At 42.6% G+C, this 16,382-nt stretch overlaps 1 protein-coding gene across 1 annotated transcript in view; it reads left to right on the top strand.

Annotated features, from left to right (window-relative positions):
* Positions 1 to 16,382, top strand: part of ANKS1B (ankyrin repeat and sterile alpha motif domain containing 1B) — an 831,045-nt gene that overhangs the window by 92,335 nt on the left and 722,328 nt on the right. The window contains exons 4-6 of the mRNA XM_060245226.1: positions 65 to 361; positions 10,916 to 10,991; positions 13,001 to 13,102. Of these exons, the coding sequence (XP_060101209.1) occupies positions 65 to 361; positions 10,916 to 10,991; positions 13,001 to 13,102 (475 nt within the window). The remainder of the gene's footprint in view (positions 1 to 64; positions 362 to 10,915; positions 10,992 to 13,000; positions 13,103 to 16,382) is intronic.

Raw genomic sequence — 16,382 nt, 5'->3', positions numbered from 1 at the left:
TAGAAAGACTTCATACAAGTGCTGTATAGTTGTTGACAATGAATTTTATTTTATTTTTTTTCAGAACAATGAAAATGAAACAGCTTTGCACTGTGCAGCACAGTATGGACACTCAGAAGTGGTAGCTGTTCTTTTGGATGAACTAGCAGATCCTACTATAAGAAACAACAGATTAGAGACTCCATTGGATTTGGCAGCCTTATACGGGCGTCTGCGAGTGGTGAAGATGATAATCAATGCATATCCAAACTTGATGAGCTGTAACACGAGGAAACATACCCCTTTGCACCTTGCTGCACGTAATGGCCACAAAGCTGTTGTACAAGTGCTTCTAGATGCTGGAATGGATGTCAGCTGCCAAGTTAGTACACAATTTTGAAACTTTTTTTTTTAAATATAGTGTTGCATTATTCCTTTAGATAAAGATACCATGCAGTAGCTATATGTGTAAAGCCATCATGAAATATTGCTAAGTCTTCCATGAAAAATAAATTGCAATCAATATAGTTTGCAGACTGGTAGAACAGGGCTGTTCTTTACCTGCTGCCAGGAATATTGGGCCAAGTCATACATACTTATTATTACAGTCAACGACCAGTACAGTCCAAACAAACAGGACAAGTCATATTAGGAAATCCATTAAAATTTGAAATTTAACATCTTAGCTTCAGTATTAAAATCTAAACAAATGTAGTCAATTTCCACCTCCATCAATAAGAAGATATTGGATTTATATCCTGCCCTATACTCTGAATCTCAGAGTCTCAGAGTGGTCACAATCTCCTTTACCTCCCCCCCAACACAACAGACACCCTGTGAGGTAGGTGGGGCTGAGAGAGCTCTTACAGCAGCTGCCCTTTCAAGGACAACTCCTATGAGAGCTATAGCTGACCCAAGGCCATTCCAGCAGCTGCAAGTGGAAGAGTGGGGAATCAAACACGGTTCTCCCAGATAAGAGTCTGCACACTTAACCACTACACCAAACTGGCTCTAAATTCATTATCTGTGCTTAGATAAGTTAATTATCTGTGTTTATTTATTTATTTAGGTTTCTAGACTGCACTCCTCTGTGGAACAGGGCTCAGGGCAGTGTACAGCAATAAAAACAATATCCATACATTAAATTCATAGTTTAAAAATACAAATATAACAACTATTCTAATTAGATGGTGATAAAACTTCCAGTTGTGCCACTGCCTCATGGGTGGGGTGGGAGGGAGGCAAGAGGTAGGAGTTCCAGCCAGATGGAAACCATCACTGTCCTCAATGAAACATCCGGCAGAACATTTCTGCCTTACAGGCCCTGCAAAATTGCATTAAGTCCTGCTCGGCACAGTTGTTACTCACTGGAGAGTTCCACTAGAGTGGAGCCAGAAGAGAAAAAGCCTGGTTCTGGTTGAGGACAGCCAGATGTCTCTTGGGTCAGGGACCATCTGTAGGTTCTTATCTGCTGAGCAGAATGCTCTTTGGGGGGTATACCAGGAGAGGAGAAATAAGTTATTAGTGGTTATGTCAGTCCAAAAGAAAAATCCAAAAGAAAACAAATGAACAAAGAAACCCACGATCCAGATAATACCTTTTATAAGGCCAACCAGATAACACATAACATGTTCAAACTTCCAAGTTCATGAGAAGTCTTCCTCAGACAGGGTATTACAATTAAAAAAAAAATAGAAAAAAATTCCTCAGGATATGATGGCAAGTTCTGATCAAGCCAGGATTGTATGTCTGGTGCAAAGCTGTTTCTGCTGTTGCTGGTTTCAGGAGATTATTAATTCCTTCAAGGCTCATCCCTGGAACTGGTTCTGACATATAAATGCTTCCTTCTTTTCTAAATCATATGTTCATCAAAAGTTTTTTCATAAAGCAGAAGAACTGCCCTGGGGATTCAAGCCATATTTGTAACAGATATGATGATTTGACTGAATATACCTCTCTCAAGATAATTTTATAATATTTTGGCTTCAATACTAAGTATTTTAACCTTTATGTAAACATGATTATATAAAATATTTCATCAAACTCTATAAAAGTCAGGTTAAAGCTATTGTTTCATCCTTTCACGCTCTATTATTTCATAAAATAAACTTGTACTATTTGTCATATGTGACACTTTTCTTTCATACCTGAAGTGCTTTATTTATGAACACATGTATCTAACTCATTGTAGGTCCCAAACGAATGCTGATAATAATATTTACAGAATTGATGCTGAAGCTCATTAAGCATGTCTTGTTTTCTGGTAACAAGCTTTTGAATAATTATGTAATTTGTCTCAAGCCTGCATTGGGCAGTATTAATAATTTCTCTGGAATTATCTCCTTCATTGAGCAACCATGAAAAGAAAAAGTAGAGTGGACCTAGCCAGTGTCTTTTGGGGAAATGCATCTGTATTATATAGTGGTTAGAATTTGTCCAGAACTTGGGGAGATCTAGGTTCAAATCACCTCATTATCAGGAAGCTCTCTGGGTGACCTTTGACTGGTCACCCTTTCTGTTAGGCCAAACTACACATTATGATTTTTAACATGCAGGGCTCTAATTGGGAATGAGGTGCATATAGACTGAAGAGAGAGGGAGATAGAATACATCCTTGTCTGACACCTTTGCCAGCTGGAAACCATTCTGTTTCTCCATATTCTGTTCCAACAGTAGCCCCTTGTCTAGAGTACAGGTTGTGCATAAAAACAAACAGATGCATGACACATTAATTTATTTTAAAACCAACCATAGCTTTTCATGATTCACACAGTGAAAAACTTCTATAATCTACAAAACATAATTTCCATTTTATTTGCTGTAAGATTTTGAACATCATTTTACTCACATGAGAAATTAATGTGATGCTCCAATAGTTAATGCAGTCTTTGACATCTCCTTTTTCAGACTTGGAATGTAAATTGAGCATTTCCAGTCTATGGGTTATTTTGTTTCCCATATTTGTTGTCACAATCTTGTTTTCACAAGATTTTGATGGACTCTGTTTCTGTGACTTGGAATAGCTCTATTGATATACTTCTGATGATTTGTTTCTCCCAACTGCTCTCAGTGCAGCTTTCACTTCACTTTCTAAAATTGTAAATTCTTTTTCAAAAGATTCTTCTTGGAAGGAATCTGGATGTTTTCATCTCTTTTGTGTTGTTATTCAGTATTTTGTTCAGATTGTTCCCACCTTTTCTTTATTGTTCAGCTAATGTATTTCTGTATTGATCTTTCAGTATGCCTAATTGTGCTTTAAATTTCCCTTTGATTTCTTGGATCTTGTGGAACAGATCTCTTGTTCTTCCATTTTTGTTGTTCTCTTTTATTACTTTATCTATCTATCTATCTATCTATCTATCTATCTATCTATCTATCTATCTATCTATCTATCTATCTATCTATCTATCTATCTATCTATCCATCCATCCATCCATCCATCCATCCATCCATCCATCCATCCATCCATCCATCCATCCATCCATCCATCCATCCATCCATCCATCCATCCATCCATCCATCCATCCATCCATCCATCTATCTATCTATCTATCTATCTATCTATCTATCTATCTATCTATCTATCTATCTATCTATCTATCTATCTATCTATCTATCTATCTATCTATCTATCTATCTATCTATCTATCTATCTATCTATCTATCTATCTATCTATCTATCTATCTATCTATCAGATTTCTATCTTGTCCTCTCCCGACAGGCTCAGGGCAGCTAACAACAGTTTAAAACAGGGGCGGGGAACCTTTTTCTCCCAAGGCTGTATGGATATTTATAACATCATTTGTGGGCCATAAAAAAATATCAACTTAAAAAACAGTGCTCCGCCAAGGGAGAACTATTCAGGCCAGCAAAATTAATACAAATAAATTATTTTTCTATTTGAAGTCATATGTCCAGGGCTTTTTTGTAGAAAAAAGCCCAGCAGAAACTCAGTAGCATATTAGACCACATCCCCTAATATTAGCATATTAGGTCACACACTCATTAGCATATTAGGCCACACCATCTGTGATAATCAACTGCAAACTGAACTGTGGCAGTAACTTTTCCAGGCCCTGCAGCAATTCTGGCCAGCCACCCAGGCCCAGTACATTTTGGCCCTATGATCCCTGTCTGGCCCTGGGGAGGCTGCTGCACAGCACGGCTGGGACCCATGATCCTCACTGGCCAGCCAGGCCCCAGAGAGGCTGCCACATGGCTCGGTTGGGCCCAGCAATCCCTGAGGGCCACACCAAGTTTTAAACTCCTGGTTTAAAAGCATTAGCAAACATATTAAAATCTCCAGTGGGAACTTATTCCATCAGGCTGGGGCCAGGACTAGGCAGATGTCTTTTGGGTCAGGGATCAGCAGAGTAAATGCTGCTCGATGAGCGTAAAACTTGATGGAGCACATATGGGGAGAGGAAATCTTGGAGGTATGTTGGTTTCTAGCCACTCAAGGCATTAAAGGTTAGTACCAGACTTAGAATTCTGTTGGCGACAAGTGCAGTTTGCAAGCACAGGCTGAATGTGCTGCAATTTTCAAGTCAGATAAAAGGGCAGGCCCACATAGAGTGAATTACAGTAGTCCAACTTGGAAGTGACCATTGCATGGATCACTGTAGCCAAATTGTTGGTGAAGAGGTATGGAACCACACCTGCCACAGGTGGAAAAAAGCTGGTTTGGCAATTGTGGTGACCTGAGCCTTCATGGATTATGAGGCATCCAGTATCACCCCAAGGCTCCTCACCTTTAGTGCTGGTGTCAATACTGCCCTGCCCAAGGTTGGGAGTTGTATTTCCCCACAGCTCAGGTACAGGTAGGGTTGCCAATCCCCAGGTGGGGGCAGGGGATCCCCCGGTTTGGAGACCCTCTTCTCACTTCAGGGTCATTAGAAAGCGAGGGGAGGGGAGGGAAAAGTCTGCTGGGAACTCTATTGTTCCTTATGGAGAACTATTCCCATAGAAAATCATGGAGAATTGATCCACGGGTATCTGGGGCTCTGGGGGGGGCTGTTTTTTGGGGTAGAGGCACCAAATTTTCAGTATAGTATCTCGTGCCTCTCCCCAAAATACCCCCCAAGTTTCAAAAAGATTGGACCAGGGGGTCCAATTCTATGAGCCCCAAAAGAAGGTGCCCCTATTCTTCATTATTTCCTATGGAAGGAAGGAATTGAAAAGGTGTGCCATCCCTTTAAATTTGATGGCCAAAACTCCCTTTGGAGTTCAATTCTGCTCATCACAGCCTTGATCTTGGCTCCACCCCTAATGTCTCCTGGCTCCACCCCCAAAGTCTCCTGGCTCCACCCCCAAAGCCCCCAGATATTTCTTGCATTGGACTTGGCAACCCTAGGTACAGGACCTCCATTTTTGTAACTCCCTGCTTACTTACTGCTCGTCATGAACTGCCACGAGCCACCATGAATTGTGCCTGAATTTGTGGAAGTTTGCCAGGTCCTTCAGTTCATACACTTCAATTCATGAACTGCCCAAAATTTGTGATGAACTTTAGTTCATCAGCTGGTTAGTGCCCATCCCTATTAAGATCCAGTACATTAAGAACATAAGAGAAGCCATGTTGGATCAGGCCAATGGCCCATCCAGTTCAACACTCTGTGTCATACAGTGATAAAAAAAAACCCAAGTGCCATCAGGAGGTTCACAAGTGGGGCTAGAAGCCCCTTCCACTTTGCCCCTCCCCCCAAGCACTAACAATACAGAGCATCACTGCCCCAGACATTTCCAATAACATGCTGTAGCTAAAATTGCAAGGCAGAGACAGTACTTGATAAATGATTGCAAGGCTTAGTCAGAGCTCTGCCCTAAATAGTCAGATTAATGGATAACAACTCTCTTATTATTATTTTTTAGTTAAGGAAGCTGACTAGCTGGGCTTGTGCACATTTTTCCTTAACCCACTATAGGCTTTCCAATCCCCAGGTCCCAGCGGGGGATCCCCCAGTTTATTTTTATTATTTAGATTTATATCCTGCCCTCCCTGCCGAAGCAGGCTTAGGGCGGCTCACAAGGCTTCCCCCCACCCCCAGTCAGCTGGCCGGTGGGGGGAAGCCGCACCCCCACAGCCACCCTGTACCTCTAGATCTTTGGCAAGTTTAGAAACCTGCAAACAAGTCCGGTTTTAAAATGTGTGTGTGTGTACCTTTAAAGTTAAGCAGGAAGTACTTCATGGGGAAGAGTCAGTAGCAGAGCCTGTCGGAGCACAGCCCCTCTGTTTGTTTTGCTTTGGTTTCAGAGCAAGTAAGTGGGTGTGGTGTGGTGGGTGTGAGTGTATGTATGAGAGAGCAGCGTAGCCTTTGTACTTTTTAGACCTCATTGTGGAGGAACCAGAGACAGTTAAGTGTGTGTAAGCGAGAGAGAGAAAGAAAGAAAGCAGCCCCTGTACTTTTCAGAAGTCTTTGTAGAAGAAGAAGATGATGATTTTGGATTTATATCCCGCCCTCCACTCAGTCTCAGAGCGGCTCACAATCTCCTTTATCTTCCTCCCCCACAACAGACACCCTGTGAGGTGGGTGGGGCTGGAGAGGGCTCTCACAGCAGCTGCCCTTTCAAGGACAACCTCTGCTAGAGCTATGGCTGACCCAAGGCCATTCCAGCAGGTGCAAGTGGAGGAGTGGGGAATCAAACCCAGTTCTCCCAGATAAGAGTCCGCACACTTAACCACTACACCAAACCGGCTTTGTAGAGACAGTAAGAGGGTGTTTTTGTCTCTGTGCTTGTTTTGCATTGTTTTGAGAGACTTTGTAAAGGAACCTGTTTATGGGATGGAGGAAAACTCCACCTCTCTCTTTTTGTTTGCCAGTGTTAGCCTGAAGAACAGTTCCTGTAAGTAAAGCTCCAGTGAAATGTGAGCTTACGAACTCTTAATGCAGCTTCAGAATAGTTTTGTTACTTTTGTTATTTCAGAAATTATGTGAAACTTGAGTTGGCCCCATTTCTTTATATTTGGCTACTCTCACAAACAGCACAAGAAACTGTAAATTTATAATTTTCTAGATTGTGGCACTTCAGACTGCAACAAAAGTGTTTTCCACAATGGTGCTGTTTGGTTATGGCAGCTTTTTTATATATAAAAAATCAGCAATTAAATATTTTTATATCGCTATAACACAGTAACAATCTGTGTAACATATTTTCTGAACTACCAGCTTTCTTTCTTTCTTTTTTTAAAGGTAAGCTGCTGTCTTCTTTTGTATATGCCTTTCTCCTTATATTTCTGTAATGAAAGGTGCTGGAGACTTACTTTTTGTTGTTAAATGAAAGCTGGAAATTCAAAGTACCAGCTACATGCATTCATGATGTTATAACAATATTACATTGTTGCTTTTGTGGCTGGTGTGGAAAATGACTGTCCTGTGGGCAGGATTGGGAAAATCTGAACTTTCTTGCCCTCTTTGCAGGCATTGAATCTTTGCTGCAGTCTTTCCCAAAACTCTAGAACAGAGCAGGTTTTTGAGAGATTGGGGAAAAGCCTGGGAAATGGATGTATGCAACATGATATTGTGTGGAAGCAGGAAAAAGCCCACTTCCTAATGGTACTAAACCGGAGATAAATAACCCATGTGGAAGTGGCCAGAGGCTCACATGATTGAATATTGCGCTTTACAAAAAAAAACTAACATGAACCTAAAAAACTGGCATGTCATTGAGAAGCCTAATTTTTTTTTATTTGGTTCCGCCCCCCCACCCCCACTCCGAGAATTAAGCCATAGTTCTTCTCAGCTGATTCAGTGAAGTTCAGTGTAATAATAGCAATTTGTTTATATCTGTTGCAGAATATATGGAAGGCCTAAGTTTGAAAATGTGGGCTGCTAAGTTTTGTTTCGGCATGTTGGTATCCTGTTTTTTGTACTAGAGAACTATGGTTTCCTTTTATGTTATACTTGTTCCTGCCTGTTGTGCCTTAAATGTAAATCTGATCAATTTGTTGTTGAGTTTATTGCTTTATTAATTTTAAATACCCACAGAAAGTTAGCCCTGGAGTTTCATTTAGCTATAGGGGTCCCAATCCTTCTGCTCTAGCGGGGGACCCCAGGTTTTCCAGCCTCTTCCCCCGCTCCCCCAAAAAACAGAAGCGGGGGAAGAAACGGCGCGAAGGAGCGCGGCGAGCTGCCCCTTCTCCGCTTCTGGGATGGGGTGGGGAGGGGGCGGCGGCGCAGCGGCATCGCCCGCTCCGCCTCTGAGGTGGAGTGGGGGGGGCGGGCCAGGAGCGTGGCGGGGGGGTGGTGGTGGCAGAGAGAGTGTGCCTCTCTAGGCTGCGCTGGGAAGTGCCTCCTCCTCTTCCTACTTGGGCAACCCAAGTCAGATGCCTTAGCTGCCCGCCCGCCACCTTCTGGCGCGACCTCCTGGGAGGGGGGGGAGGAAAAGCGAGAGGGCAGCTCCAGGCTGCGCGCGGAAGTGCCTCCCCTTCCTGCTCGGTCTCCGGGACAACGCCAAGCAGAGGCTCGCTCGCCCGCCACCCGGCAGCTGCTGGCTTGGCCTCCTGGGGGGTGGGAGCACGGCTCCCAGGGAGGGTGGGTGGGGGTGGCTCCTTGCCTGCCCCCTGGGTCCACTTGGGGTGAGGGGGGAGTCGCTGGTGGGCGGGCTGCTGCCATGGCTGGTCCTGCTGCCGCCGCCATCTGGATCGGGGACCAGCTCATCTTGGAGGAAGACTATGACATCCCCAGCGAGCAAGGTATCCCCTCCTCGCCCTGCCCGGGGGGGGGTAGGGGTCGCCCGAGGGGGGTCTGGGCCCTCCTCCTCCCACTGTAGGGTTGCCAATCCCCAGGTGGGGGCAGGGGATCCCCTGGTTTGGAGGCCCTCCCCCCACTTCAGGGTCATCAGAAAGCGGGGGGGAGGGGAGGGGAATGTCTGCTGGGAACTTTATTATTCCCTATGGAGATGTATTCCCATAGGAAATAATGGAGAATTCATCTGCGGGTATCTGGGGCTCTGGGGGGGCTGTTTTTTGAGGTAGAGGCATCAAATGTTCAGTATAGCATCTAGTGCCTCTCCCCAAAATACCCCCCAAGTTTCAAAAAGATTGGACTAGGGGATCCAATTCTATGAGCCCCAAAAGTAGGTGACCCATCCTTCATTATTTCCTATGGGAAGAAGGCATTGAAAAGGTGTGTGGTCCCTTTAAATGTGAGGGCCAGAACTCCCTTTGGAGTTCATGATGCTTGTCACAGCCTTGATCTTGGCTCCGCCCCAGTGTCTCCTGGCTCCACCCCCAAAGTCTCCTGGCTCCACCCCCAAAGTCCCCAGATATTTCTTAAATTGGACTTGGCAACCCTATTTAGCTATAGAATTTAGGCACACATGACATGTTTTAAACTGTAGCAAAAAATAGTTTGCCTCAATTGTAGAAAAAGTTAGTTCTGCTTAAGTCTCATTCATCAGTTTTAAGAAACCTATTGTGGTGTAGGTTAGAGTGTTTGGGCTAGAACTAGATCTGGGTTTAAATCCCCACCTACCTTTGAAAGTCACTGGGTAACTCTGAGGCCAGTTACTCACCCTCTGTTTAGTCTGCCTAACATATTGGTAAGATGGTACTGAGCCGCTTAGAGGAAGATTGCAGTAAAAATAGATAAAAGTGAAGCACACCTAATTTTTTTCTGGATTATGCATGCCTGCTTATCTCATTCTTTTGAATGATGTCTCTGATTTTTAAAAAAATTATGCTTCTCTATTTGATTTAAAGTATTTTGAATGTATATTCAGATGTGTTAAATTGAAATTGTTTTTACTACTCGATTGAAATGGTATTTGTATTTATATTATTTACATAAATTTATACAATTATATTTTGGCTAATTATAATATTTTCATGTTTTTCTATTCCACTGTGTATATTTTACAGCCAATATTTATACACTATACTTTTTCATTGAATATTTCTATTATGTTGATTTTTTAAAAATCAGTGGAAAATGTCCTGATTAGAAATAAATATTTCAGCATTTCTCTGCATGGAATGCATGCATACACATGCCCTTCCCCCCACTCTGCTACATGTTATGGCACAACTCCATTTTGTAGTACAGGGGGATACAAACAAACAAACACTGTGATATGCTGTCTAATACATTTAGCAAAACTTTCAAACAAACAGTGTTTGTTTGTTTGAATCCCCAGTTGGGGGCAGGAGATTCCCTGGTTTGGTGGTCCTCCCCACCCTGCTTCAAGGTTATCAGAAAGCAGCTGAGGGAGACCGATTCCCATAGGATATAATGGAGAATTGATCTGTGGGCATCTGGGGCTCTGGGGGGCTGTTTTTTGAGCTAGAGGCATCAAATTTTTAGCATAGCTTCTGGTGCCTCTCCTCAAAACAAAAGGTCTAATTATATGAGCCCCAAAAGAAGGTGCCTCTGTTCTTCATTATTTCCAAATGGAGGGAAGGCATTTAAAAGGTGTGCAGTCCCTTTAAATGTGATTGCAAAAAAAAAAAAAAAACGTGATTGCAAAAATAATAATAATAATAATAAACTTTTATTTATATCCCGCCCTCCCCGCCAAGGCAGGCTCAGGGCGGCTCACAAGACATGGTGTGTACCATGATTACAATAAGTACAATTAATACAATAAAATACATTTAAAACAGTTAGATAAATAAATTAAAACCACTATAAATTGAAGGTGCTGCAGTACCTTCAATTAAATAAATAAATAAAATAAATAAATACATGTGATTGCCAGAACTCCCTTCAGAGTCAGTTATGCTTGTCACACTCTTGCTCCTGGCTTACCCCCAAAGTCTCCAGATATTTCTTGAGTTGGACCTGACAACCCTAGTACAAAGACCTGTTTACACTGAGTCCAAACTATTTCCTTTTTTCATAGCCATTATCTCATTCTTTAGTTAAATCAGTAACTGTTTTGTAAAGTAAAGAGTTAAAAGGTTATATGAAATTTCAGGTTATCTTTACTATTTTCCAGACAGAAAAAGGAAGTGCACTGCATGAAGCTGCTTTGTTCGGAAAGGTGGATGTGGTACGCATTCTGCTAGAAAGAGGTAAATCATAGTTACCCATGGGAGACTTAGATGTTCTTTGTAAAGTTATATTTAATCTTTAAGGAATTTGGTTGTTGCAGTTTATTTAAAACTTAAAAGGGTGTAACTCTTTAGGATTGCACTGCAATTGATTTGATTTAGAACACACTTATTTGTCTTTTTGTCAGTTTGTGGTATCTGTAAAACTCTCCTCCAACACTACATTTCAAATGAATCAACTAGATGCTTACTTAAAAAAAACCCTGGGAATTCAGGGAACCTGATACACGTATTGTTACAATGGTGTATTAACACAATAACATTCTAGTGTTGATTTTTTTAAAAAATAAAAGCTTCCCCCTATGAAGGAAATGGCTGTCATGGAGATACTATCAGGGAATATGCTGATGTTAGTTGGAAAAGTCTGATTTTTCCAATCCATTCAACAGTCATCCAAGCTTTACTGTAATCTTTTCCCAAATATTGAATCAAAGTAGGTTTGAGAAAGATCAGACAAAAGCTAGATGAACTCCTGGGGGTGCAGGAATGCACCATGACACTGTGAATGAATGATGATGATGATGTTGCATTGCCCCATCCTGGCCAGTGCCAGGCTCTGGACGATGCACAACATAAAAATAAAATACATATTAATATCAATAAAATCAGTTACATTGAAAAGAAATTATAATCCCGATGGGAAAAAAACAGCTTTCAGACAACATTGACTCCTGGGCATATAACAAAATGGCCACATTACCTCTTTCTCTCATTTTGTTCCCCCAAGCCCATCTATTTATATTGCTTTTGGCGTAACTTAATTTTTATTTATTTCGGTTTCTATTTCTCATAAAATCAAAAGATGGATTAGAAAAATGGCTTTTATCCCCTATTGGAACTAAGCCTAAGGCTGTGAGTGTGGAATAGGGATGGGCATGAAGCAGGAAAATTCAGTATGGTTCATGGTTTGTGGAGTGCCTGGTTTGCACACCATGAACCATCAGGAACTTTTAAGTGCCAAATGAACCAGTTTGTTTCATGAGGTTCATGAATAGGTAGAATGCCCCCCTGCATGCTAGAGATACCAAACTTGCAAGGAATTTGCAAGTTGCAGGGCTCAGTAGTGGATTTCTCAGAAGAAGAGGACTCCTTGGGGGAAGAGGAGCCCCATGTTACTAACAGAAGCTGACCAGCAAGAAACTGAGCTGCAGGCTTGTCAGGATCCACAGCCAACAGCTGGTCCAGAGTCACCAGCACCCTCCAGCCCTGGTTCAGCAGGTAAACCTCATTTGCTGTTCTCAGCCCACCAGTATCACCTACACACTTAGAGCACCACAGATGAAGGCTGAGAACAGAGCTACAGATAAGACGGCAAAGTCCACATCTAGTTCAATGCCAGCTGCTTGTTGATAGCAAAGATGAGTAGATGCAGCATTGCTTCTGAGCTGCAAGCCTGACCCATAGATGAGTGACTATAAAACCAGCCAAGAGATGCTGCTAGGCATGGACACAATGCATACATTAAGGCTAGGCCACCCACTCTGCCTTGCCTGATTCACAGAACATGACCTTGGACTGAAAAACCTGCCTTGTCTGATCCCTGATACTTGGAGCTTGCAAGCCAGTACAGTTTTCTGGGGAAATGACAGGTGCAGGTTCAGGAGTATATAGAATGGATCCTGTGCAAGCCAGAGACATCAGAGTTGCAGAAGACCTTCTTTCTTGTTCTTGTATAAATCATTGCAGATGCTAATGGTGATATATATGCAAGCAAACAAATTAATTAAAATGCAAAAGAACATTGCCTGGATTTTTCTAATGCTTGGCTCCTGTATGTTATATGAAATTTAAGATTCTAAATAATGATTGGTTATATGTGAATATTTAAAAGGTACATTTTTTATCAGCATGAACTAATATTCACCATGTTATTGTCCTTATACTAAGCAGCTAGGTGGGATGAGTAGTATTTATACTGAAGAATGCTTTACCTAACTATTAATATTTTAAGAGTACAATATCTCTTTCAGGAATTGATGCTAACATTAAGGACAGTTTGAACAGAACTGTTTTAGATACACTTAAAGAACATCCTTCTCAGCAGTCACTTCAAATTGTTGCACTACTTCAAGGTAAGGCATTTATGCATCAGTAAGTGCATATAATTATTTTTTTTATTTAGTACATTTTATCCAGTCCTTCCTCCAAGAAACTCGTGGTGGCATACTTCAGTTTCTACCTCCTCTATTTTACTCTAACAATAACTCCAGATTGAATCCAGAAATCTAGATCCAACCCTCTGTGAGGTAGCTAAGGCTGAAAGAAAGCGACTGGCCTAAAGTGGAGCAGTGAGTTTCCTAGAAGAGTGGGGATCTGAACCTACCTCTTCAAGATTTTACTCCAATACTTTAACTAGTATGCCAGGCTATACAGCTATATATAATGCATGATATTCACTTCATTTAGACTGTTGTGGTTTCCATATTGCTCATCATTGTGGCTTCTGTGCAGTCCTACATGGGCTGCATGATTGCAGGCCAGCCATGCAGAAGAGCTTTCAAGCTTTTAAAAGAACATTCTAGATCAGGAGTGTCAGACTCATTTGTTATGAGGGCCAGATCTGACATAAATGAGACCTTGTTGGGCTTTTCCACGTCGGGTTGGTCTGGGCCATGTTGGGCCAGGCCATGTGTGTACCTATTTAAGATTAGGTAGCAAAGATAGAAACTTCATAAAGGACATAGAAAAACACAAATATATATTTTTAAAAACTTAAAACATTAGCACTCGGTCTTAAAGTTGCTTTCTTTGTATTTCTTCCATGGGATCCAGGGAACTGGGCAAAGGAAGCTCTGGCTCTTTCCTTCCTTCCCCAGGGAACCAGGAGGGAGAGGAGCCTCAGTCAATAGAAAGAAGATGTGCTTGGCTCAGTAGCTCTGCTGTGTGATTGAGAAAGCCTGGAAAAACAAGCTCTGCCTCCCCCCCTTCCTCCCCAAGAGAGGAGCCTCAGCCAATGAAGAAAACAGAGGTTTTGCTCTGTAGCTCCTGTGCAATTGAGCAAGCCTTGCAAAGCAAGCTGAGATGCAGAAGGAAGCAAGAGAGAGGGAGAAGGAAGCAGATGACAGCCAGTTGCCCAGGGGCCTGATAGGAGCCCTCCAGGGGCCTGATTTGGCCCCTGAACTGCATGTTTGACACCCCTGTTAGGAGGACTCCCCTTCCCCTCTGTCTACAGAGTTCCTTTTTCTTGCCCAAAGGGTCACATAAAAGAGGCAGGGAGATCATTCCTTCCTCAGTTCTCTTCTTGCTGCTGTGAGGAGAGGGCTTGCTTTCTTGAGCTGCTTCGTAGTGACCCACAATTTGTTGCAAGTTAGGTGTCCAGAGAGTATTTTGGTGTACTTTCAACAAAAGCCAATAGGATGGCCCTTTTTTAAAAAAAATGCAGATTGTGGGGCCAAAATGGCCCAAAATGATGGCCATAGATTGTGCTTTCTGTGTTTGGAGAGGGCCATAATACTGCTTCTTGCCTGGCCTGTCACCAGCTCACCCTTAAAGCTCAAGAAGGCAGAGCAGCAAGTATTAAGGCTGCATTTTAGAAGAAAGGTCTGGGAACCCCAGATCCCTGCAGGGAAAAACAGGTCCAGGTGGACAAAATGGTGAGAACTCCATTAGTGATGATGGCACCAACACTTCTGGTATTGGAAACTCAGAGCTAGCCATCTATTTTTAGATTGGCAATGGAGTGGCCACTGAGAAAGGTCAAGAAAAAGGCTAAACATTCCTGCTGCAGACTGCCCAGGTCACCTTCACCTCAGTGTCGATCCTTTTCATCTCAGAACAGACAGTCTCCATCCCCTTGAAGTTGAGCACTGACGTCTCGAAGTCAACAGGAATTGCTGCTTTGACACCAACCATTTGACTGACCTTAGAGTTGAGGCTCGACACTGACGATTATCAGATTGAGATATCATCAACTTCATGATTTGCCATCTAGAAGAGATATCTTCTCTTTGCACCAGACACTTTCACCATCCAAACCTTGAATCTTGAACTCCAGACTCTCCTTTTCCCCTGACCTTTGGACTGAACCTTCAGCTCCTTGATTCTGGACTGGTTAGTAGACTGTGCTCTTGCATTCTGTCTTACTTGTTACTGTTGTATTTGTGCATCCTGGAAACCCCGAGTAGAGAAAAAGCACCAGACTCTGCCCTGAATATGACAGTGATTGACAACATCATGACAAAGTTCTGTCTGAACAAACAGGGAGGCACAGAATCTGTCTGTCTCTTCAGGGAGGTCATGTTCATCTGGCAGTGGGCAGTACAACACAAAGTGCAGCTGACAGCCAGTCACATAACCAGTCTAGACAACACTTTGGCACAGGGTGTCCAACCTTTTTCCCCTCTGGGCTTGGTTATTTTTACACTTCTCCTTCATGGCCCACTAAAATTTGGGGGTGGAGCCAGGAGACTTTGGGGGTGGAGCTGGGAGACAGGAATTATGTCATTTCTTGTGGTGTTACTTCCAGGTCAAGGGCCAAGTGATGTCACTTCGGGGCACACTGAACCAAAATTCCACCTCTTCCTGTGATGTCACTTCCAGGGCACTCCCCAAACCTGCCTCTTCTTCTGAAGTAACTTCGTTTTCAGAAAAAAATCTCTGAAACTAATGCTGAGCCAAAATGGGGGTGGAAAGTGGGCGGTCTGCAACTTTTTCATACATTCCCAGGGTCCTCTTTTTCCACCCCAACACCTGCATGCGCCTCTCTGTTTGTGTGTTCTTCTCCAGTTTGCAAGCACTCCTAATGCCCATGTTCAATTGCCTCCACCACTTACACACCCCTTCCTCAACAGCCCTGGCCAGTGTATGCAGTTGGGAGTGCTATTGCCACTGCCATCAGGAATGCCAGCGTTGTGTACCACCCACACTGGGCCCTGGCAGCTGTTCTACCTCAAAATATGCTGACACATTTAGTAGGCCCTTCCTTTAGCTGCTACTACTGGAACCCTGCCTCAAGCTACAACCAAGCTTGCTTGGTTTCAAGAAAATGTTTTGACAACTATTTTTCATACTTTTCCTTGGCTGAAACACTGGGAAATTGCTGTGAAAGGTAGCAGAGAATTGTACAGCAATTAATGAATTAATTTCAAGTTATATGAAGTTCATACAAGCTTTTATATTTATGAGGGGCTTGTAACTTTTTGCTGGCTGTGCTTCCCATGCCTTTAAAAGCAATCTGTTGTGCAGATATTTAGCCAGTAAACCTTCTTTTATCCTTTTTAATATCTACAGAAGGAGTTTAATTTTGGTGTCAGGCAGCTGTTAAAAGCAGGACCAGTAAAATGGTGCCAAATTCATGGTACCATCACTTCCAGTGCTGTTGAGATATACAGCAGTAATCTCCTATAATCTCTT

Source organism: Heteronotia binoei, chromosome 8 (assembly GCF_032191835.1).
Source record: "Heteronotia binoei isolate CCM8104 ecotype False Entrance Well chromosome 8, APGP_CSIRO_Hbin_v1, whole genome shotgun sequence".
Taxonomy (NCBI): domain Eukaryota; kingdom Metazoa; phylum Chordata; class Lepidosauria; order Squamata; family Gekkonidae; genus Heteronotia; species Heteronotia binoei.
Note: the sequence above shows the minus strand (reverse complement) of the source record. Positions and strands in the feature narration are given on the sequence as shown.